The 24,141-nt window shown below is 40.0% G+C and overlaps 1 protein-coding gene across 2 annotated transcripts in view; it reads left to right on the top strand.

Annotated features, from left to right (window-relative positions):
- Positions 1-24,141, top strand: part of FUT8 (fucosyltransferase 8) — a 108,102-nt gene that overhangs the window by 61,627 nt on the left and 22,334 nt on the right. For both annotated transcript variants that reach the window (XM_048484399.1, XM_048484398.1), the window contains 2 exons: positions 21,140-21,386; positions 23,648-23,824. In XM_048484399.1, the coding sequence (XP_048340356.1) occupies positions 21,140-21,386; positions 23,648-23,824 (424 nt within the window). The remainder of the gene's footprint in view (positions 1-21,139; positions 21,387-23,647; positions 23,825-24,141) is intronic.

Genomic DNA, 24,141 nt, shown 5'->3' on the forward strand with positions numbered 1-24,141 from the left:
ACGCGGAACCTAAAGGGCCTCCTGGGTACCCGGAAACTGGGAGCCCGGTTCATCGGACCGTATCGCGGCTCTCGAGTCATCAATCTGGTCGTGGTTGAGTTCGAGCTCCCAAAAACACTCGCCCGTGTGCACTCGGTATTCCACATCAGCCTTCTGAAGAAGGCTGCCCCATGTGTCAGCTGGCACCCAGATGGGCCGCCACCGGAAGTGTACATAGTCAATGGCGAAGTGCACCAAGAGGTCGCCGCCATTGTGGACTCGCGACTACACAGGGGGACACTACAATATCTGATTGAATGGAAGAACCCCCCCCCCCCCGCCGGCTACAACGAGTGGGTGGGCTCACAACACGTTGCAGCTCCGCGCCTTCTCCGGGCCTTCCATCGGGCTTACCCCGACAAACTGGGTGGGAGGGGGTCTTAAGGGGGGCGGGATGTCAGGGTCACGACCCTGCCAGTAGTCTCCGTCTCCCAGTAAGTTTCTGTTTCCCCAGTTATCCCCGTTCCCGCCTCTGGGAAGGACCGCCCACTCCTGCCTGTATATATATACTGGAACTGAGGGCAAGAACCCTCAGTTCCAGCACCCTGTATCATAGGGCAACACAATTCAATAAAGTCCGTTCCTTTGTTTCCAAGTCGACTTTGTCTGAGTGTGTCTAGCCTTACACTTGGGACTTTCCTAAACAAGAATTATGAAGATAGCCATTCTCCATCATTGGGAACCCTTTGAAAAATTGAGGCACAGTATTCAGGGGCAATTCACTACTGATTTTGAGACAGCAAGAATGAAAGTGGGTGGGTGTGATTTTCTGCCCCCCCCCCACGAACTCTGTGTGCGCGTGCCCACAGAGAGGGCTCTGAGTGCCACCTCTGGCACGCGTGCCATAGGTTCGCCACCACTGCCTTAGACCACAGGTGTCAAACTTGCGGCCCTCCAGATGTTATGGACTACAATTCCCATCATCCCCTGCCAACATGATGCTGGCAAGGGATGATGGGAACTGTAGTCCATAACATCTGGAGGGCCGCGAATTTGACACCTATGCCTTAGACGGTTAGGGTAGATATTTATTCAAAAGCTGGTAAAGTTTCAGGATTACGGAAAACTTTTTTTTAATTGTGAGCTATCTGAACAAATGGAATAGTAATACAAGAAAAAAAAATTCAGATGCAGTAGCAGCCCCCAGTGTCTCCTAAGAATGGCAGCAAAGACAAGAAGTTGAATTCATGAGTTGGGGGAGAAACAGGGAGAGGATGGAGGAAATAGAAACCATGGTGGATGTAAAGAGGAGGGGGATGGAGAACAAATATGTGTGTACGGCCAAAATGGGAAAGAGGAGTGGGGGCAGGGTTGGGCAAGGAGTGGGGGCGGGGTTGGGCAAGGGGGTGTGAAAGAAGAGCGAATGGGAGGGGAAAATGTGAGCAGGGTGAAATCCATGACAGAGCAGATGGAGGAAGGAAGGAGACTAGGCAAATACAGGCAGAACTCCAGGGGAGAATGATGATGCCAACTTCCAGGTGGGACCTGGAGATCCCCTGGATTTAGAGGTTATCTCCAGACTGCAGAGATCAGATCTCATGGAGAAAAAGAAAGCTTTGCAGGTGAACTGAGTTGCATTGTACCCTACTGAGGTACCTGACCTTCCTGGGCTTCACTCCCAAATCTCCAGGAACTGGCAAACCCACTCCTGCCCCTCACTGATGGCAAGGGGAAACCTGGCTACTCTAGAGGAGAAAGTAGGGGGCAGTGGTGTGGAGGAGAAAGTAGGGTTTTCCCTCTACTGTGAATCCTTGTGGGTCTCGTGTATGTGCATGTAGGAGTTTGACAGTAACTTTGGGTATGCTCAACAGTAGGTTAACGGTGATTATACAGTATACATAGGCAGAACACATAGGAATGTCATTTTGAGATACATCTCATATTGAAAATGTTCAGAGTGTCTCAGTTTGGTAAGGGCCAAACTAAATGAGATGCATGTCCTCACGGCTGCCATAAGGCTGTTAGTGATATTTTAAGGGCATATGAAAATGCTGCAGCATAGTTCTCTTGTTCCCTCTTCCTCCTCCTGTTTTTTCAAGTGCCAAAAAGCAGCTGTTTCAGCACTTGAAAAAGTGCTGGGGGGGGGGGGTAAGAACCCCATAGCAATTAAAATGCCTTTAAAATGGGGGCAGCATCCTTGTGGAAGCCATGAGGAGATCACTATATTTTGTTTAGCCCCAATATAAGGAAAATGAGTTTGTGAGATGGACAAGCTTGAGACCTATCTGAAGGACTGATATTTCAGCATTACTATTTTGCAGTGACATAGTGCCCACAGGGCAGGGGGATGCAACGCCCCGGGCGGAGCAGCAGCAGAGGCTTGGCCGGGCTGTGGAGGGTGTGTGGCGGGGGTGTTCTGGGGCATTCTGGGGCGAGGGCAGGCAATGCCACTGCTGGAGTGCAGTTTCCCCTTGCTCCGCCTCTGCTGTTTTGTGATGTCTGTGCTTTACCTTGGTGGCCTTTACTGCAATTTAGGAACGTTTAGGCATAAAGGTTGTCTCTTTTCAGAGAAGCAGACTGAACTTCTCATTCGGGTGCTATGTGGTTTCCGGGCTGTATGGCCGTGTTCTAGCAGCATTCTCTCCTGACGTTTCGCCTGCATCTGTGGCTGGCATCTTCAGAGGATCTGAAAGTGGGAATGGAATGCAAGTGGAGTATATATACCTTGCTATCTTCATTGTTACTCACACGCTACAGACTTCTTTGTGACTCACATGCCAGGCTACTCTATTCAGATGGCCTCACCTTTTGACCTCACAGTATATATACTCCACTTTCTTTCCATTCCTACTGTCAGATCCTCTGAAGATGCCAGCCACAGATGCAGGCGAAACGTCAGGAGAGAATGCTACTAGAACACAGCCATTCAGCCCGGAAACCACATAGCACCCCAGTGATTCCGGCTGTGAAAACCTTCGACAATACATTGAACTTCTCATGTTTGAAAGCAGCAGCCAGGGAGAGCTTCAGCTTCTATGCCCTGTTTGGACCTTCAGGGTGACTGGTTCGCCAGTGTATGAAACTTATGCTGAACCGAATATACTGGTATGAGCCACCATGTTGTTCTTATATTCTTATAGGGAAGGAGTGGTGCTTTCCAGCTCACTTCTTTCCAAATAAAAGAATGCTGCAACAAGTTTAAGACTTCTTGTAGAGAAGGTAGAAGGATCAGGCCAATGCGCAGCTCACCACAGAGAATCCAGATTTTTTCCATGCATTAACTATATTAATTGCTAGCCAAACAGTGTGTTTTATTCACCATATTTTCTCCCATAATCCTGAAAACATAGTAGGGACCTTCTCTTTTGGCTGTTTGGAATCAGTTAACATGATTTCTGTAGAGAAGCTGAATTTTAAGTGTGCCTTATGTTTGTGCACCTTTGAAGAATGAAAAAAACCTTCATGTATCAGTGTATATAGAGATGTACATACCTGTTTAAGGCCTGTATGTGTGCTGGTAAATTGAAACTGACATTGGGTAGCTCTCAAGACAGAGAAAAAAGGAAAGAAAAAAGTTGACAATTTAAAAATATAGCAACCTATTGGCTCTTGAGTGTACTTAGAAAAGAACCGATCAAAAGCTAGCATTTTCAATCATTCTGCAAAGAATAAGTATACCTAGCCAAGTCAATAGTGGCAGCATATGCTGAGAAATTTTCAGATAAATAGAACTGACTCTACCAAAAAGCCACAACAAAGCACCAGGATTGTCCAGAACAGAGCTAATCTCACTGAATTTTCACCAGAGAATTTCCCCCAGAAAGTGGAAGAAGCCTAAGAGCTAAGGGACCCATTAACCAGGGAGTGGCCAGATATCCAAGGAAGGAGCTACGCTGCAGTAGTCCGATAGCAGCCCTGTCCCAGCATAAAATTCACAGAATTGAAGACCTAGAGGTGAAGTCTCCCCCTACCAGATTTCCTAATGGCCAAAATCAAAGCATTAGTAGGGACTAAGCCTGAGCTTGCATGGATCAGTGCAAAGATTCTGTTTTTGTTTATCACTTCACATCAGTTCTTTTTGACCCATTATTAAATACAATATATTCTACAGTTTGTTTAGATTTAAGGAGAGCTGAACAGTTCTTTTTCCTTGGGAATAAAAGCATCTATGGCCTAATCATACTAACCAATGTTCAGTAACCTCACAGAACTCCCTGAATTTCCCTAATCTTGGATAAATCTTTATATACTCACTGTTTTCAGGGGTTTTGCTCATGTTCAATGCGTCTGAGAACTTTAAGATTATTTGGGTTAAGTTATGGTTCTCTGAATGACACTCTGAACTGGTTTTCAGATTCAAGTTCAGGTTCGTTTCTACTCCCTGAATTAGACTGCAGGATCCTCCAATTGAAAAGCATCATCTCATGTGAAGGTAGTTGAAATGCATGATTTTAAAAGGAGTGGTTGAGAAAATGAAAAAAAAACACACAACTGTACTCAATTCACCTTGAGAATGAAAGTATTTTTCTGCTGTCTACTGATTTGACAATATGTGTATGTTGCATTTATTTTAGGTGACACATTGTGGCTGGAAAAGTGCTATATATAAGTTGTAGGTGCTTGGAATTTTCACTCATTGTAAGCAGAGTACACCTTTTAATAGGAGATATTAATTGATTTTCTGGGTATAGATCCATCCTCACTACTTAGTTTTAATTTTTCCACTGAAATATAGTCATAAGTAAATAATGAATATAGAATAATTTTGTATGTACTAGTCAGATTCTTGCTTTTACGATTCTGCTTTGAGCCAAGACAAGAAGCAGGTTATCAATATTTTAATGAAAAAAGCTACATTTGAATAGGAACTGTATTATTCTTATATTGTGTCTGCCACTTAATTGAATATTCAGTACAAGTGATGGTAGGGTAAATTGCGTATATTTGGTCATTTAAAGCAAATCTGTCATCACATACCTGTTTAAATGGTAGAGTTTTGGAGGTGTAATATATTACGCCAAGAGAATATATAGGTTTTAGAGCATCCTGTGCATAACTGTAGTACAATCAATTGTGATTGACTAATTTTATAAGAGACATGAATGGCATCATAATTTTTTTATTCTTTGTATTCAGACTGAACTTGTGATGGGTGTTTCATTATCTGTCAGGAAGAAAGAAGGCAGCTTGCCTGTCAATGAAGTATATATGGCCTGCTATATTGTTACCCAAAGTGGAGACACAGTCTCTCAATATAGTGGGGAATATTAGCTTAGAGCAGACTGCTTATTAATGTGCAAGAGGCTGGGTAAGGAATCTTTAATACCAGCATATACGAAGATCAGCTCTCGGAAGAAAATCTACAGAGAGGAATATAATGCAAATTTAACAATCTTTATTGTAGGGATAAGGGGTTTACAGTCACTAGGTTCAATGCAGCACACACAGAGTTCCTAAGATGTAGATAGGTTGGAAAATAGATTTGGAATAGAAAGGGGTATGAGATATATGGGTAATACAACCTGATTGCGATGTGAAGAAGATCCAGGGTTTGGTTCCAGGGGGCAACGCGTTGGACATAGTGACAATGACAGAAAGGTGTCAATGGCACTGAGTGATTGGCCCTTTGGAGTGTAGGATATTTATAGGGTGAAGGAGGTGTCAGGACAATCTTTGCGGTATGTCAGAACAACCTCTCGAAGGTGTCCAGATGGATTGTTTGAGAAGCAATTGTAAAATGGTCTGAAGACGTTAGTTACAGAAGGGAGTATCTGGGTTAAGATAATCTGGGGAGGCAATGACATCAGGAGTCTTCTTGTATCCATTCAGCAGGGCTACTGTATCATGTTGAGGACACATTCTTCCTTTGCTGTGGAGCTGAAAATGTGCTGATATAGCAAGCAAGCTGAGAGCAGGAGAACTGGAAAACAATTATTATAAGCTTCTAATAGGTAGACCTGGCTATTGCCAGAGAATGGGCTCCCCATCTCTGCAACGTCAGCATCACCCTTTAGGCTGGAACGGGAGCAGGGATACCTGTTAATAAGCACACACGCACACCCCTCTGCTATGCCAGGGCGGTATGGTAACAGTATGATTATGTGGTTTAGTAGTTTCTTGCCATTGGGAATGATGGAACTGAAATTCTGAGGCCAGATTCTTATGGTGTTTTTCTACATATAAATTAATGATTGTGTTAGAAAAATCAATGTGTTCCAGCCAAAGGCTGAATATACCCTGGACATCAAATGTTTTTGAGGCACCCAGAGAACAAAAGGCATTGTTATGGTCATTTGCATAGTATGTCCTTTTGACATTGCAAGATAATTGTTTCTACAATGATTTCAGAATTTTGAAAAATATGCTTATTGCTGTTTTCTAAAACAATAATAAACTCCATCAGTTCCTGATGAAGTTCATCAGTTTCCCAGCTTTATGTACAGTGCAGGGAACATACACACAAAGAATTGTCTATGGGAATATCCATTATATTAGTTATGCCTTTGTGGTTACTGTCAGGAGCCTTTCAGTTCCTCAGAATACTTCTTTATTGCAGTGAATAGCTGTAAATTACAATTATGGAAGTGTTTGTTCCTTCAAACTGAATTGTTAATGTTTTATATTTGCATTCATAATAATGAATTGAGCTGCCCCATTGAATTTTTTTTAAAAAAAACAACAACCCTTAGTATGTTCCAATTCTATGACGGCTGAAACATTATCTATAGTTACTTAGTATAAAAGTAATTAAGAGGTTAATCTTGATTTTTTAATTTTTAAACTTCACATGATATGCTTTCAGTTCAGATGGTGGAGAAAATACTAATATGCAAAAATTACACTGAGGGCAGCCAAAATTAGAAGTTTTTTTTGTACACCATAACTTCCAGCAAGACAGCAGTTTATCATGTGGTCTTATAGGAGTTCACCAGCATTTTAAATGTGGGAAAATTAAGTTTGACTGAATTATGACTACGTGTTTAATTTTTGTATTCTACTGTGCAGTGAAACTGTTCCGCTTTTACATCCTTGCTTAGTTTTTAATTATTTGTACAACTTATTAGTTTTAATTCGGTATTGATTTTAACTTGTTGGACACTTACACTGTCTGTGACCCATAGGTTTTGCTAATTTGTTAGTTGCCTTGAGTCTATGGAGATAAGAAAGGGTATAAATATTTATATGAATAAATGCTTAGTTTATATTTGCAATTTAGAAGGATGGAAGCAACAGGCAGAGAGCGAGGATGGGAAAGAACGAGACAAAGGTGACAAAAGAAGATAATTGAGTAATACAAAGCACAATATGCACAGACCTGACCATTCAGCATTACTTCTTCGTGATGCAACATCACTACTTTGTGATGCAATCTGATTTCCTAGACCTCAGCCTGGAGACAGGCTATTTTTTTTTAAAAGGTTGAAGTTCAAATGATGGAGGCATCTTTTTCTGTGATGTGTATGTTCATTTCTTTTAGTCTGCTGTTGTTCTTTTGAATAGGTTTTGAGCAGTGCTTTTAAGCACTCTGATCTGCAAATCCTGTTTTACTAGGGATGATTGTGGGATGAGTTTGCATTCTACAACCATGATACCTCTGTAGTATCATTCTGTGTTTAACATCTTGAGAAACTGTCTACAGCGCAAATCACAGGAGAATAGATTCTGAATTGATCATATATGTGGAGATGCTGGGAATACTTTTTAAAATCTATGATGTAGCTGAAGACATATCTGTGGAAAGGTGGAGGAGGTAGTATTTCTCCATAAGGTGCACTTTTTTTTACTTGGAGCAAATGAATTTACTGAAAGAACTGTTTGAAATAGTATTCTAGACAAGGGTAATGAAGCAAAGAATGGCATGCATTCCAAAAGCAATTATGTGTACTCCAGTGGAAATCGTATGTTTATTATAGATAAGCCTTGGTAGAACAAACAGTTTCTCACTTTCATTTATGGGCATAATCAGCAGTGGTCCAGAGAAATGTATCATTTCTTTTTCAGATATTAACATAACGACAACTGGGTTTGTTGTGCTCTGTGGCCTCAAAGAAACGGTGGAAGGGCTTGCAGGTTCTTTTGACACCCAACAATTGCAGTTACATATAATCCATCTAGCACAAGCTGATCTTTCAGAGTTAGAAATACTTGTTTTCATTTATTTTATCACAAAAGAAGGCAGTTGCCTAGGTGCAAAATGGATTTTGATATGACAAGTCTGAGTCCTGACGTTTACATACACGAGTCTTTCTTTTGGAACGTTTGGTTCATCTCGAAATGTAACTATTATGAGTATATAATATTCAGAGCATTGCTGTGAGAAGTGAGACTTCGTAGACTTCTTATATTTTTCATCTGCACACAAGATGGGTTGATTGCCTCAACCTATGCTGTTTTGAGAAAAAACAGAACTGTCAAATTTTGTTAACTACTCTGAAAATTCTCTCACTGTCCACAAGATTTCTACAATGAGCAGGGTGGAGGGAAGCTGAATATAAATGTAGAGTGGTTTCTATTTTTTGTCATTGTTTCCCTTCTCTCAGATTGCACCAGAAAACTCAGGTCTATATGTTATTCACTCTGTACCAGTGGGGGGTTCAACCTCCTATGCCTGTCCCACCACCCAATTTCATGTAGATTGGCGCAAGTGAAGGATGGAAGCCGGGTAGTTTCTCTACAGATCACCCCCATCCTTTCCATCCCATAATAGGTGTCAAGCCTCAGGAGATCTATTTCTCAACCTGCCCTATCACCTTGACAAATACTTTTCTAGTTGCTTATTCAAATCCTTGTGCACTGTCCAGGAGCTGGTGTAGTGTTGTGGCTAAGAGACTTAGGAATCAGAATGTTTCTTGATTGAGTCTCACCACTGCCTTGAACTCACGGAGAGGTTTTAGGCCAGTCTACTCTCTGTCAGCCTTATTTCCCTATCTTCAAGCATGAAGATAAATACTGGTCAGTCTTACAGGCTGTTATAAAAGCTGCTAATGCATATTAAGTATTTTGATTGCAGTTTAATTTCAAAATAATGAAACTTTTAGGACTTCAATTATAATTCTTATGCAGTTCCTCTATAGTCACTTGATCTTGGAGCAGAATGGTCCGATGAACAGAACTGAGCGATCCGCGCTTATCTCTGGAAGAAACAGTGCTGTGTAACAGTATCACAGACAGAGAGTTGTCCAGAGATACAACACTGTTCATTGGGAGAGGGAGCTTCTTATAGGGAAAAAACACACTCTCAGGGTTATGCAGAGTGATCCTAAATCTCCCTAAACAAAGGGAGTTCCTGCCCATCAACTTTAATGGATGGATCATCAGTTTAATGGGTTGAGACATCAGCCTGATGTTTCCAGGCTTAGGAGTGTCTCTAAGGGGAAAGCTAGCTGGTGAAATTACAGCTGTGGAATGATAACAATGCAAAATAAGGTGGTTGTTAAAGGCATAAGTCAAAGGAAAAAACATTAGTTAGTACAGCACTGGGCAAGGAATCACATTAATGTATCCTTTATCTTTAGCAGTGGCATAGTGGTTAAGAACAGGTACATTCTAATCTGGAGGAACCGGGTTTGATTCCCCGCTCTGCCACTTGAGCTTTGGAGGCTTATCTGGAGAATTCAGATTAGCCTGCGCACTCCAGCACATGCCAGGTGGGTGCCCTTGGGCTAGTCACAGCTTTTTGGAGCTCTCTCAGCCCCACCCACCTCATAGGGTGATTGTTGTGAGGGGGGAAGGGAAAGGAGATTGTAAACCCCTTTGAGTCTCCTATAGGAAAGAAAGGGGGGATATAAATCCAAATTATTATTCTTCCAGGACATATGGTCCAGGACTGGAAATGGGGCCTTTCTCCAGGACAAGGTTCTTTGTGCTGACTTACTCCTGTCAGGAAGGGTGTGAGATTGTATTATGCAAATTGCTGTGAAGGGAGACAAGTCCAGACTAAGTTCTTTTTCCTTGTAGATACACTGAGCCAATGCCTAAACAGGCTTCCCCATTTTGGCACTGCACTGCTAGGCACCCCAGCGGTTGACTGAGGTGGTAGAGATGCCACTGTATTTAGTGGTGGGATTCAAATAATTTAACAACCAGTTTTGGTGGTGGGAATTCAAATAATTTAACAACTGATTGTTTACAAGCACCATTTTAACAACCGGTTCTGCCAAAGTGGTGCGAACCTGTTGAATCCCACCACTGACTGTATTCCAAAACAGGACCCCTTTGGTCCATCATAGGTCAGCCTGGCAACAATATAGTGGTTAAGAGTGTCAGACTGATATCTGGGAGACTTGTGTTTAAATCATGACTTGTGCATTGGAATTTCACTGGGTGACACACTTTCAGCCTAACTACCTTACAGGGTTGTTGTAAGAATAAATTAGAAGAGAGGAGAATGATGTAAGCCACTTTACAGCCCCATTGGGAGAAAGGTGAAGTATAAATAAGTCTGTGGCTTGCAGAGAGCCACTTTTGCAATTACGATCTTTAGCATGAGGTTTACAGCTTCCCTGTTACTCTGGCTTCTGTTTCAAAGTGGGAACCACCGGACAATCTCAGACTGCAGTGGGCAAAGGCCTTGTCCCATGTCCTGAAACATTACCACACTGAGAGCCAGTTCTCAAAGGACCCCCAAGTGGCTTTTGAGTTACTGAATATCATTGATTTTTATTAGGAACAACCAAATTGAGACAACAGCAAAATTTCAAATCCCACACAATTTAAATGTTTATATAGTGATATTTTGATCAGTTGTAATAAAAAAGTGTTATGTTGCAGAGAAAACAGTCTGTCACTTTTAAGAAAGGCAACATAATCAAGAATAAGTTCTACTGGCTCATTTTATTCTACCATATTTGTAGCTGGCTTTTTCCCTGAGATTCATTGTGGATTACAAGATATAGAAAACAATTCAATTTTGACAACTACCTTGAGTTTAGATAAAAACCAATTTGAGTATTGCTTCCAATTTAACTGAAGTGGGCTAAAAAAGGTACAGAGTGGCTCTAGGATTGTGAAACTAAAGAAAACTTGGCCAGTAGAGGCTGCTCAAGTGTAATATGCAGTTGACATTGACTAAATGTTGAGGGCTACATCAATAAAACTTGTTTCTTTTTTTTACAATGAGTTGTTGCACTTAATATTTTGATTAAAAATCTTACCATCTTAAAATATGTTTTAAATCTGGGGGTGTGGCAGTAGAAGCAGTCTGCATCAACTTTCAGTAAAATATGCCCTGCAGAAATCAGAAATACAAAAGAGAGAAGGGCCTATCAGATGGATCAGATGAGAAATTCTTGATGATGAAGGAGTAACCATATGTGGGAAGCTGGTTAACCCTTCTCCCATGGTCCACCTGAAAAAAAATATTCCTTTCCTACCAGCTATTTTTTTTTCAGTGAGAAAAAAGATAATTAAGTAAATAATGGGCCAAACTAGAAGTAAAGGGGGGAGGGAATCTTTGTGTATTGGCATGAGTACAGTTGCCCATATGTAAAGAAAGGAGACAATGCAGGGAGTCTGGTTTACATGGGCAAGGGAAAATAAATCCTACCATTGTCTTGCATCTTACCTGTTTTTTTCAGCATTTTTCTACTGGCCTGGTTCTGATATCAAGAGTGAGTCTGGCTGGGAGAGAAAGGTTGAAGGCATAAGGTAAGATGGAGAAGGAACAGGGTGTAGCTTCCATTGCTGTGTTTTTGCTAGGAGTCAGTGTGGTGTAGTGGTGTAAGAGCAGAAGGCTGTAAACTTGAAAACTGAGTTTGGCTCCCTCTCTTCCACATGAGCGGCACTCACTAATCTGGTGAACTGGGTTTTTTTCCTGCACTCCTCTTCATGAAGCCTGCTGGTTGTCCTTGGGCTGGTCACAGTTGTCTCAGAACGCTCTCAGCCCTCCACCCCCCCACCCCCCCCGACCACACAAGTTGTCTGTTGTGGGGAGGGGAAGGGAAGAAGTTTGTAAGCTGCTTTGAGACTACTTAAAGCTAGAGGAAAAGTTGGGTATAAAAACCAACTTTTCTTCTGCTTCTTCAAGAATTGCCTTCTTTACATGTCAATGGAGAGAACTGTGAACTCCCCAAAAATCCCCTTAAGCAAAATATATGCCAGTCTTCCAGAGGACCAAAAGTATGGGTGGTGGCTCAGCCATCTTGCCATCATTCAGTTCTTTACTGTCTGTTACAGAGATGTCTCCATCTTTCTGCAACTAAAATGTGGGTTTTCTGGAAACATTTGAGTTGCAAAGCTTCCTGGAAAATGGAATGATGCCTTAAATAGAGTGTGATCTCATTTAGCCTGTTTGCTTAGAATGTAATAGTAACTCATGTTAATTTTGCCTCCCAATAGCAAGCAATGCTTTAGCTGAAGTATTTGATTAGGAAAAAATGTTAAATTGCATATGACTGAATTGAATATGCCATATTCAAACACATCCAAAACTTTGTGATAATTATTTTTGTAGATTAATGCTTGTAAAAATTTTAAGACAGCACTGCATTGTTTAATTTAAGGGGGGAAAGCCCAAGGGCACTGGAAGCTATTCATGTATAAGTCCACTATTTCAACAGAATTAAAATTTTCCACAGCCATTAAGTCACCTCAGTTTCACTGTCACTCATGATCACTTGTGTCACTTATTTCATATCAGATTGGTGTTTATAGTATCCTCTCTACCATGTGAGAAGAGACATATAAATAAGAATGTTGGCATTAGTTTTGATTTGACCAGCACAGAAGACTCCATGATTTAGGTTTTTTAATAGTTCCTTATTACAGTAATTCTAAAAGCAGGACTATTCAGAATCTATTCAGTAGAACTTCCTCCCAGGAAAGTGTTAATGGGATTTCATCATATGTGTATTATGATTTCATTTTCACATTTACAAATCAATGTATGTCATACATGAATATCAACTTTGAAACTGCCAGGCTTGCCTAATATTGTACTGGCAATGGAAGCCATTGTTGTTAATGTATGAAACAATAAATATTTGAAAATGAAAAAATTTCCATGGGAAAATAAAGGTACTACTTTTACATTTCTGCCCCACATCCCTGGCTCCTTCTACATGTGATCCAATGGCATTTTTTAAAAAAGAAACCAAGGGGTTAAAAATTCTGTAACTGAAAATAAACAGGCTAATCCTATGCTCTCACTGTGTTGGCATCTGTGGTGATGGTGATGAAGAAATGTATATGAGCAACATGAAACTTCTACACAACTGACTTCTGGGAAGTCAGGATGCCTGCATTATTCTACTAGCAACAGAAACACTGTTCTAACTGGAAAATGTACAAATTTCCTTGATTTAAAAAGTATAAGCCAGCACATCTGAAAAATTTATTAATTGAAGTGAGGCTAATTTTATCACCGATATATTATTTTGTGAAACATATGTGTATTATGATTTCATTAGCTTGTGAAACATAATTGTATGTTATCATTTTAAAGCCACTTTCAAGGCTATTCACTGTTTTCATTTGGCTCAAACTCCATTTCATATTTGACTAGTTCTATCTACAGCCATTTTTCTTTCAGAAGGATTTTTATGAACAATGCACATAAACCTTGCATTCAAATTAAAGTTATATATAATCTATTTTCTATAAAGTATAGCTAGCACCCTGTTTTTGTAATGACCCTAGAGACAATTATCATTAGTCACCAAGTCTCAATGAATTGATTCCTACCACTTTGCTTTATTGGCACTAGTTCATTTCTTTGGTATAAGAAGTTCTTCACAAAATGCAAGAGCCTTTTGTGCCAGTGGAAGATCTTATTTCATTGATGGAAAAGTCTTTCAGGAGACAAACAGGTTGGCACCCATGCAACAGAGTCATAGGATCCAACCTATTGTATTTTTGCAATGTCTTCTAAGACAAACTTAACAAGATGGTTTGTGTTTGAATAATTGCTTTAGCTTCTTCAATTCTTTATCCAAATTTGCATATATGTCTTCTCGTTATTTTCAGTATGGTTCATTAGTTGGCTATGAGTTTCCAGGTATGAAATGAATTTTCTCTCAAAAGTCCATCATTCCTAATAATTCTTTTAGTCTATTTTATCTTTTAATGGAACTTTTCTTTTAAATCTTTTTTTATCTTTTAAATCTGGGGGTGTTCACTTTTAAATATTCATTTTGTTTATTTGCACCAACATGTAATTATGGTCTCTTATTTTTTTCACTATTATTAATAGTGATCACAACCATTCTGTATTTTTTACATTGATATCCTACTTTTCTCCTTGAAAAGACACAAATTGCCTTACAACAATAAAACACCCAGCACAACCTAACTTGTAAAAACAAATAAATAAAATAAATAAAACTACTATGCAGGTACTCTAGGAAACAAATACAGGAAAGGAATGAATTGTGTCAAGACATGTCAAATATAATTTTGCAACAGTTATTTTCCAAATTCATAGGCTGCCTCTCAGCAAAAACACCTTGAAAAAATAAACATTCAGTATAAAATATATATTACACAATAAACCCTACTGAGTAAACTGGTTTTAAGACAAATCCATTTTTAAAAACAAACTTGCACTTTTTAAAGTATCATGTTAGTGGGGCACTGGTTGAATGTGCCTCCACCACAGGTTCCCAGTAAGGACCAACTGGGGTTTCTGGAATAGACCCAAGGGTTGCACTACATAGAGCAAGTTGCATGGATATTGTTGCCAGGTTGGATTGGGACAGATAGGGTGCCAGTAATCTCACTTAGTGATCTCACTTAGTGAAGATGATAAAAGGTCAGGTGAGCTATGTAAGGAGGCATCAAGGATCATATTGCCCTGGTGGTTGGTGCAGGTGTTAGTTGTGCACCGTCAAGAGTTGGCAATTGGCCATCCCCAACTGCCCCTCACTGGGCCAGCCACAGAACTCCTGCTTTGATGGATTTAACATCATCTGGCTCTCTTCCAACCATTTCACCACAGCCTCCAAACAGCTGGGCAAAATATCCGGTCATAATCCGGTTGACTGTCCATCAATAGATATAGGTGGAAATCATTGTCATATAGATGATACCCTAGTTCAAACCTACAGATCAGCTTTGTAACATACAGATGGTAACCAATATTGGTGCTTCATATTTCCAGGCTGCAGTGTTATGCAAAGTGACATGGGATATATGAATGATCAGATTGCTGTCATTGAACTTTCCTTGTCTTGCTGGGTTTTGAAAACCTTTTCAGTAGAAATGAGTAGAAGATCGGATTTCATTTTAAAAACAATTCTCTATTCTCACATGCTAAGTAGTACAACCTCTGTGGCAAAATGAGATGCTCTGTAGAATACCACATTCTCTGTCTCCTTCTTTTTGCCCACCCTGTTTATATCATTTTTTGGCTGAGGTTATCCTTGGAGGGGAGGACGAGAAAGAGCAGAAAAATACAGTATTAACAGTAGGAGCAGCTTTGGGGGAACAGAAAAGTCTTGACTGAAAGCAAAAATTCAGCTTTAACCTTAGTGATGCAAAGAGCTTAAAGCTAGAATTTAGTACCTTCCTTTGACTTAAAGGCATTTGCCAGGATAAACACCTATGCCACTGACAAGAGGGCAGTGCTTTTTTTGGAAAGACTGGTCAAAACGTAGCATTTCAGTTATGTTGTTTCGGCCGAACGGGGATACACTGGCCCTCAATATTGCTCTTGCGGTAATTTCTTGCATAAGCAGTTATCTGCATATATCAGTTTCAAAACTTTGTTGGTACTTGCCCTTCAAAATTTATTCAGTAGTTATTCTATTCCCGGTACTTGGTAGACTGGGTTATTTTGTTTTAAAATCACGTTTGTGCATTCAGCAAAGATTTTCTGTTTGTGTCAGGTTCTTTTATGGCTAAAATGTCAGTTTTGCATTCTAGAAAGTGTATGTCTTATCTTAATGAAACATACATCTTGCTGAATGCAAAAGTGACATTTTACTTAAAAAAGGAATGAAGTTCAAAAGATTAAATTTATTTGCCTATTATTCTAGCTTAAACCCTCCTGCATATTTTCTTGTTTCACTTGGCATTGGAGGTGCAAAATCTGCTCCTTTGCAGCCTGTGTGTGTTTAAAACACATACCACACACAGAGGCCATCTCAGCAATGATTTTGATTTTATAGCACATATTCTTTTTGTAAAAACAAAAAGAATGTTTTTGTCTATTAAGCTGCTATGATAAGGGCTTCAGATCAGGATATTTTCACATAGACTTTTCAACTGAACAGTTAATGATTGCATTTTTCTTAAATCAGTGTTGAAGTTGCTGCAGTTTTAATGAAATTTGCTTTCTAGTTAGAAATTGTAATTGGATCTTCTTCAGGCAGCTTGTAAGGGCTAAGTTCAAATTTTAAATAATTAAAATGATGGTAGCAGGCTATGGTGTCAGAATTTAAATACCTATAACTGGGGGAAGGGGAGAAAGTTTAAAATGCATTGGGCTGAGTGGAAGGGGTGTCCCCCTCCATATTTTTCTCCCAAAGCTGCTTGTCCTAAGCTGCATATTCTGGTGAGGCTTTAGGACTGGAAGTAAAGCTCTTTTGTATTTCAGTAGTTTTATTACAGTGTTATATGAAAAGTGCAAAAAATCATCATGCTGTTGTGTACAAACCTGACCAAATAAAATACATGAACAAATACGTAATCTCTGAAAGAGGTAGTTAGAAGATTAATGAGGAATCTTGGGTGCTGTGTGGTTTCCGGGCTGTATGGCCGTGTTCTAGCAGCATTCTCTCCTGACGTTTCGCCTGCATCTGTGGCTGGCATCTTGAAAATGTTCTAGAGAGGTTCTAACATTTTCAAATTGGCTACTATTGGCAAGTTAGCAGTAGTAAGTAGACTCAAGACTAATTATACATCTGAAAGGGAAAGATGTCCTTAAGGTAACTCAATGGAATGTTTTAGGGATTAAGCAGTATCCTACAATCAGCATTTCATTATCTGATGTATTGATTTCCAAAAAAGTAGAATTTTTGAACTTGTCCAAAAATATGTTTTTAAAAAATCATAAATGAACCACATTTCCAACACTGATCTTGTATATTTCTCTATATAGTGGCAAATATGCAGAGTAAGATACTGTTGAAAAAAGAACCAGGGGGCATTCATTGAAAATGCTGGGGGGGAGAATTAGGACTAATAAAAGGAAACACTTCTTCACGCAATGTGTGATTGGTGTTTGGAATATGCTGCCACAGGAGGTGGTGATGGCCACTAACCTGGATAGCTTTAAAAGGGGCTTGGACAGATTTATGGAGGAGAAGTCGATTTATGGCTACCAATCTTGATCCTCTTTGATCTGAGATTGCAAATGCCTTAACAGACCAGGTGATCGGGAGCAACAGCCGCAGAAGGCCATTGCGTTCACATCCTACATGTGAGCTCCCAAAGGCACCTGGTGGGCCACTGCGAGTAGCAGAGAGCTGGACTAGATGGACTTTGGTCTGATCCAGCTGGCTTGTTCTTATGTTCTTATGTTCTTAAACATTTTCAAAAAATCTTCTAACATAGTTTTAGATACTATATAGTTCCAATTCTACTTCAGTTTCTCTAAATTAATATTGGTCTGTAAAACCCTGTTCCATTTTCTAATCTAATTTAAGGAACATTCTCAAGATTTAATAAGAAGGAATAGATTTTAGTAATCAAACCTCCAAGTAGCTGATCAGTGTTAATTATTAGCTCAAGGGCTGTTCTTACTTTTCAATGTTTGCCAAATGTCTGTGCTGAAACCCACCTCCCCTGAAATAACAATTTTTTTGAAAATTACTTCATAATTTGACATCTGATGCCCAGATTTCACATGACATCCAAATTATTTGTATTTTGTATTTGTAATTCGATTTATACCCCGCCCTATTCCCAAAGGGCTCAGGGAAGCTAACAACATAATAAAACAATGTACATTGTAACAGAATAAATGCTAACAACATACATGAAAACTACATAATAAGAATGAAATTTCAGATGGCAACTTGAATACCCCAAGCCTAACAATTAACTAATAACAATAACAGCAGCTCTACATAATATATATCAATATATCAGTACTAAATCCATACTATCAATGCATTAACAATAAATCAATACATTAGCAATCCATCAGCATAATAAATATCAATACATAGGAAATATCAATTAACAATATATCAATACATTTACAACCATAATTTCACAATGTATCAATACATCAACTCTATGGCCCCTTCCGCACGGCGGCGGAAGGGGTCGGGTCGGCGTAGATGACGTCGACCTGATCCCTCTGGGACTGTTCGCTCCAGAGTCACAGGGCAGAGGGGGTGTGTCCCCAGGCCCTGGCGATGTGCCGGAGCTCCGCAGGACAGGTAGGACGCCCGGACATGGAGAGAGGGAAGGCGCCACAGAGCTGCTGCCGTTCGCACAGCAGCGGCTCCGAGCTGCCATTTTCCAAAAATTTCGCTGGGCAAGCGAGGTTGGAAAACGGCGGCTTCGCGCTGCTCGGGCGGAGCGAGGGCAGCGCGGCTGCGAAGCAGCTGCGCCCCCTGTGCGAACGGCTCCCTGGGGACGGAGTAGTCTCAGTACTATTGTTCATGTTTTAGTTACTGTTAATGCACTAGCATAGGCCGCCATATTCCACCCGTGCGGAAGGGGCCTATGCTAGTGCATCAACAGTAACTAAAACATGAACAATAGTACTGAGACTACTCTAACTAAAACTGCTGCAAAAGAGACAACCTAGCAATACTACCTAATTACTCCAGAAGGAGTTGGCTACACTTATCCCACCTACACTCTAACACTCTACAAAAAAAAGTTAAACTACAAGTTAGCTACAGTCCTTAGCAATATACAAAAGGAAACTAACTGACAATATACAAGGAGAAAACTAACTATTCCTAGAAGCCCACACTCCTGATAATTAACTACATTAGGCATTAGGCAACGGGTGACGGTACAAAGATAATAATTGATGATGAAACCACTGCCAGTTCTCTGGTCTGATTGAAGATCACAATCATGGCCAATGTAAAGCTTCATTTTTATTCCTTGGCCAAAGGCAGCACAAGCCAGTTCAGAAGAAAGTCCACCATTAAGAGTCTTAATCTGCAATCTCGGGGAAACCTCTGCCATTGGTTCCCTGCCACCTGGCTCTTTGTAATTCGGATTAACAAGATGTTCCTACCCCCAGTTTGTGCTTGTACTTGCCGCTGTGGTGACCCCCGCACTCGTCTGCCACTATCAAGGGGACTGTCGCCATCCTCTCCTCGCAAATGCTGCACCTGCTGTTGCAAAGGAGCCCCTGTCACCGGCTCCTCACCATGCAGTCCACCGGGAGGACTCCTGCCACTAGCCTCCCCCCCCATGCCATAGACACCAAGCTCCTCACAGGACAAAGCCAAGGCCCGCCACCGGTCTCAAACGCCGACATCTCCTGGCAGCAACGCAGCAGCCCAGTAAAACAGGAGCTGGAGACATGTTGCATCCATAGCCCTGCATGTTAAAACATCTGCCCTTTCACTCACTGCTGTACAAACATTGTCACCAAAGTAGTCCTTGCAGAAAAGGAAAATTTCCATCCAATTTAACTAAGTTAACTAAGCTTAAAACTTGAAAATAACCAGAGCTTCTCTAGTTTTATCCATGGATAAGTTTCTTTTGAAACTTAAATTCACCTAAATTCTGAATGGTCTCTGATTGCCTATTAAATAATGCAAGGTTTAATGGAGAAGATACTAGTGCTTAAAGATTATTTAACTTTATACCACTCTGAATATATTGCTTTTAAAATTTGCTTACTAAATTCTTAACTTACTTTCTAAAACCAAATTATTTTCTGCTGAGCCATTTTCTCCTGGTTTTAACAGAGAAGTTTAACAATTTTTTTAAAAAAATTGGCTATTACTCTTGGTAGTAGGCTTTGGTTGGGTAATAACTCCAATGACCTGCTTCCAGATTGGTTCTTTATATTTTCATAAACTTGTGACCAGGCTAAAATAGAGAAATAGCAAGTCCCATTTACTTGGAGACTTGTCAGTTGAACCAAGATTTGCTCTGAATAACCAAGTTTGTTGTGCAGTTAGCCAATCACCAGTATTCTTTTTTCCATAGCTTCAACATTTCTGAGCATGTTACATTTTCACTTGTGATAGTTGAGAGACAAGCGTAATTAAATGCTATCAGCTTCACATTCTTAGCTACCATTCTACTACAGCTTTTTAAGAATTGGTTGAGACAAGCTAGTGAATTTACCAGTGAGTTTCAGCTAATCTTGAATTTCTACATGTATCTGATCTCTCAGCAACCCTTAAATTCTCTGTAGTTAGCATATGTACTTAATGAGGTAATTTATTTACTTAAGATATTTCTATGCCACCTGCTTGATGCAGTTTACTGTTAAACTGTCACACGATCACAAACTATCAATTGGACATGCATATCATAAAAACTATCCATAAAACAGATGCAGACCACTAAAAAGCTGGTAAGATATAAACCCCCTAATTAAAGTCTGGGTAAAACAATGTGTTTTGGCATGGCACATAAAAGATAGTAGGTACTAGGTAAGCCTAAAAGGGGGAGATTATTTCAAAGGCAAGGTGTCACCACTGAAAATGCCCTGTCTCAAGTCTCCACCTGCCTGACTCCTGAAGGCAGGGCTTGAAAAGCAGTTCTTAACTGGTGGGCTGAATAGTATGAAAAGAGATGGTCCTAGTGGATACATAGTCAAATTCGGGAAACTTTGAAGGCCCACAGATTAGGCAAAATTTTGAAATTCTGCCTACTTTCAGAATGTTTAATAGAGCCAAGTCACCTTTGAATCACCAAGATTACCTTCATATTTAGCATCCAACAATCGACAGTCCATGAAAGCCATGAAATGTCAGTCTTGTTCAGACATAAATTCTGGACTTACTCTTAGTTTTCCTATGTTATTTCTGTGAGGTGTATTTTTTTCCTCTGGAAGGAGTTTTTTTTAAGCCCCTTTCCATCATCATCTTGATGATGGAGGACACAGAAAATGACTGTGTTTTGTAATGTTCTGAAATAGATCACTAGTTTGAAAATCAAAGAAGAAAATTTGTGGGTTATTTGGACTATGTATTGAACAAAAACACATGGTGACCAGTTTGGGTATTGTGTCTTGAGGTAAAAGAATGCTCTCCATGAACAAGAAGTATTTCATTCATATGATGTCTTACAGGTGAAGCAAATGACAAAGATGTTCAAGTAATAGAATTACCCATAGTTGATAGTCTGCATCCAAGGCCTCCATATTTACCGTTGGCTATTCCAGAAGATCTGGCTGATAGACTGATTCGTGTCCATGGTGATCCTGCAGTGTGGTGGGTTTCACAGTTCGTCAAATACTTGATTCGTCCACAGCCCTGGTTAGAAAAAGAGATGGAAGAGGCTACAAGGAAACTAGGTTTTAAGCATCCAGTTATTGGGTAAGAATTTTTATGACAACTAATTCTGCAGTCTTAACCACATTTAGAAGTTCCATAGAAATCAGCAGAACTTTATGTAGTCCAGCATCCTGCTTCCAATAGTGACCTTTGAAATAAAGGCTGCTTATAGCTGACTTGCACAGTATAGATGTTTTCTTTGCTGCGTTTTTGTCATTGAAATCCTTTAAAACACTTGTAGTGCAGTCATAGTTATTTATTCTGTTCAAACTGTTCAGCAGTTTAACCTAAGTAATTCAAAACAATTCACAATTAGGGTGCCATTTTGATAGGCTTCATCTGGCTGATAGATGTACACAAATATACACGTCTGTGTACACAAATGTACACAAATATACATGTCTATCAGTAGTAGTCTCCCACCTCAACTTTCAGGGACATAGTGTTTCTGTACTTGGATGATTAGCTCTTGGCTGCAGACTCTAAAACTGACCTTGCTAGTCAGGTTTCCCTCACGATAGATACCTTGGTTAAATTAGGATTTTTGGCGAATCACAAGTCTAAATTAACTCCAAACTGATTTCATAGGAGCCTCACCAAGTTCTATACTGAATAGGGCTTTTCTGCCACAGCAGAGAGCCCTGACTATCACATTGCTTATTAAAGAAATTTCAAACCAATAGATACCAGCGAGCAGTTAAGATTCAAAACTTCTTGGATCTTATAGCTTTTACTATATCTGCCATTGAACATGCCAGATTGTTAATGCGGGGACTTCAAAACTGGTTCTTAAGAGTTTTCAACCCCTATGATAGATCCACAATGATGACTGTTATGTATACCTAAAAAGATCATTTCTTCTCTGGCTTGGTGGGCTTACCCTAGTGACCGCCTTCAAGTGAAGTCTAAGACCAGGGCTTTTACAGCTCTGGCCCCAGCCTGGTGGAATGCTCTACCTACTTGCATCAGAACCCTGTGGGACTTGAATGAGTTCTGTAGGGCCTATAAAACAGATACTAGGCACATGGTTGAGGCCATCGTATCAATTGGCCTCCTACATAACACGTCAGTCTCTCCTCAGGAAAGGGGGGGGGTTGTGAGAAATGCCGCCGGCCAAGGGGTTTTAGTGGATTGTATTTTAATTAATGTATTTTATTTTAATCTATTAAATGTAAGCCGTTCTGAGCCCTATGAGAGAGAGCAGCATATACATTTAATAATGATGATGATGATGATCCAGTGACAGCAGGATCATTGAAAAAGAACACAAGAAGGTAGAAGAAGAGGAGGAGGAGGAGGAGGAGTTTGGATTTATATCCCCCCTTTCTCTCCTGCAGGAGACTCAAAGGGGCTTACAATCTCCCTGCCCTTCCCCCCTCACAACAAACACCCTGTGAGGTAGGTGGGGCTGAGAGAGCTCCCAGAAGCTGTGACTAGCCCAAGGTCACCCAGCTGGCGTGTGTGGGAGTGTACAGGCTAATCTGAATTCCCCAGATAAGCCTCCACAGCTCAGGCGGCAGAGCTGGGAATCAAACCCGGTTCCTCCAGATTAGATACACATGCTCTTAACCTCCTACGCCACTGTACCACAATTTGAAAATCAGGCTTCAGCATCTGTGGCACAAACCTGCTGAGGTCGTCCCAGTGGTAATCAGCACGCTGGGTGCCATTCTGAAAACACTAGGGCAGCACTTGAAACATCTTCGAATTAACACAATTAACATCTGTCAAATTCAGAAGGCAGCCCTGCTGGGATCCGCATGAATACTATGCCGATATGTAACAACTTCCTAGGCCTTTGGGTGAGGCTCGAATTGTAATGAATGGCCAACAACCAGCTAAAGAATGTTACACTTGGGCTTTTCATTAAATTTGAAAATAACAATGTGTGGAAGTAATGCAACTTGCTTGCTATGTAATAGTCAAAAGTGGAGTAAAAGGGTAAGTCTGTTTTGGACTGAAAGCAATTTATCATCTTGAGAAATACACCTTTGAAATATGTGTTGTCTCAACACATGTTTTACATTCTACAAATTGGCAACTAAATTTGAACCTATTGTGTATCTTTATAATCATCAGTCTTAGCCTGTTCAGCAGTAGATGTAATTCCACTATGCCATGCATAGAACATATCAGCATTTGGCTTCTAAAATGTGTAGTAATTATATTTGATTTTCAAGGACAGAATAATATACTTTCTTGTATGGAGCCATATAACCATATCCTGTGGTTTTATACACTGTTTTCAGATGCTCATTTAAGGTTCATTCTGATGAAATCAAATCTATTTTTTCCATTTCTAGCATTCATGTCAGAAGAACAGACAAAGTGGGAACTGAAGCAGCATTTCATCCAATTGAAGAATACATGGTGCATGTTGAAGAACGTTTCCAACTGCTTTCCCGTCGAATGCATATTGACAAAAAGCGTGTTTATTTGGCTACAGATGATCCTTCTTTATTGCAAGAGGCAAAATCCAAGTAAGACTATCTCTGTGCATAATGGATATAAAAGTGAACTTTCTTTTGTAAGGAATTTTCTTTTATAAAGGAATCATAATTTGTTTAATCATAATTTGTTGTCTAATTAAATCTGTTCAAACTTTATAAGCAGGACAGTAATATTTCATTCTGCCTTGAATCTCTTTAATATATACATATTCAGAGTTATTAATATTGAATGAACTCTGACCATTCCAATTCTTCTGTTTTGAAACTTAATATAGTAGATATTTGTCAAGTCAGAAATTGGAAAGGAATAACATATTCATTGTCAGTCTTCTGTGCAGTCCCAAACT

The sequence above is a fragment of the Sphaerodactylus townsendi genome, linkage group LG02 (assembly GCF_021028975.2).
Source record: "Sphaerodactylus townsendi isolate TG3544 linkage group LG02, MPM_Stown_v2.3, whole genome shotgun sequence".
NCBI lineage: Eukaryota > Metazoa > Chordata > Lepidosauria > Squamata > Sphaerodactylidae > Sphaerodactylus > Sphaerodactylus townsendi.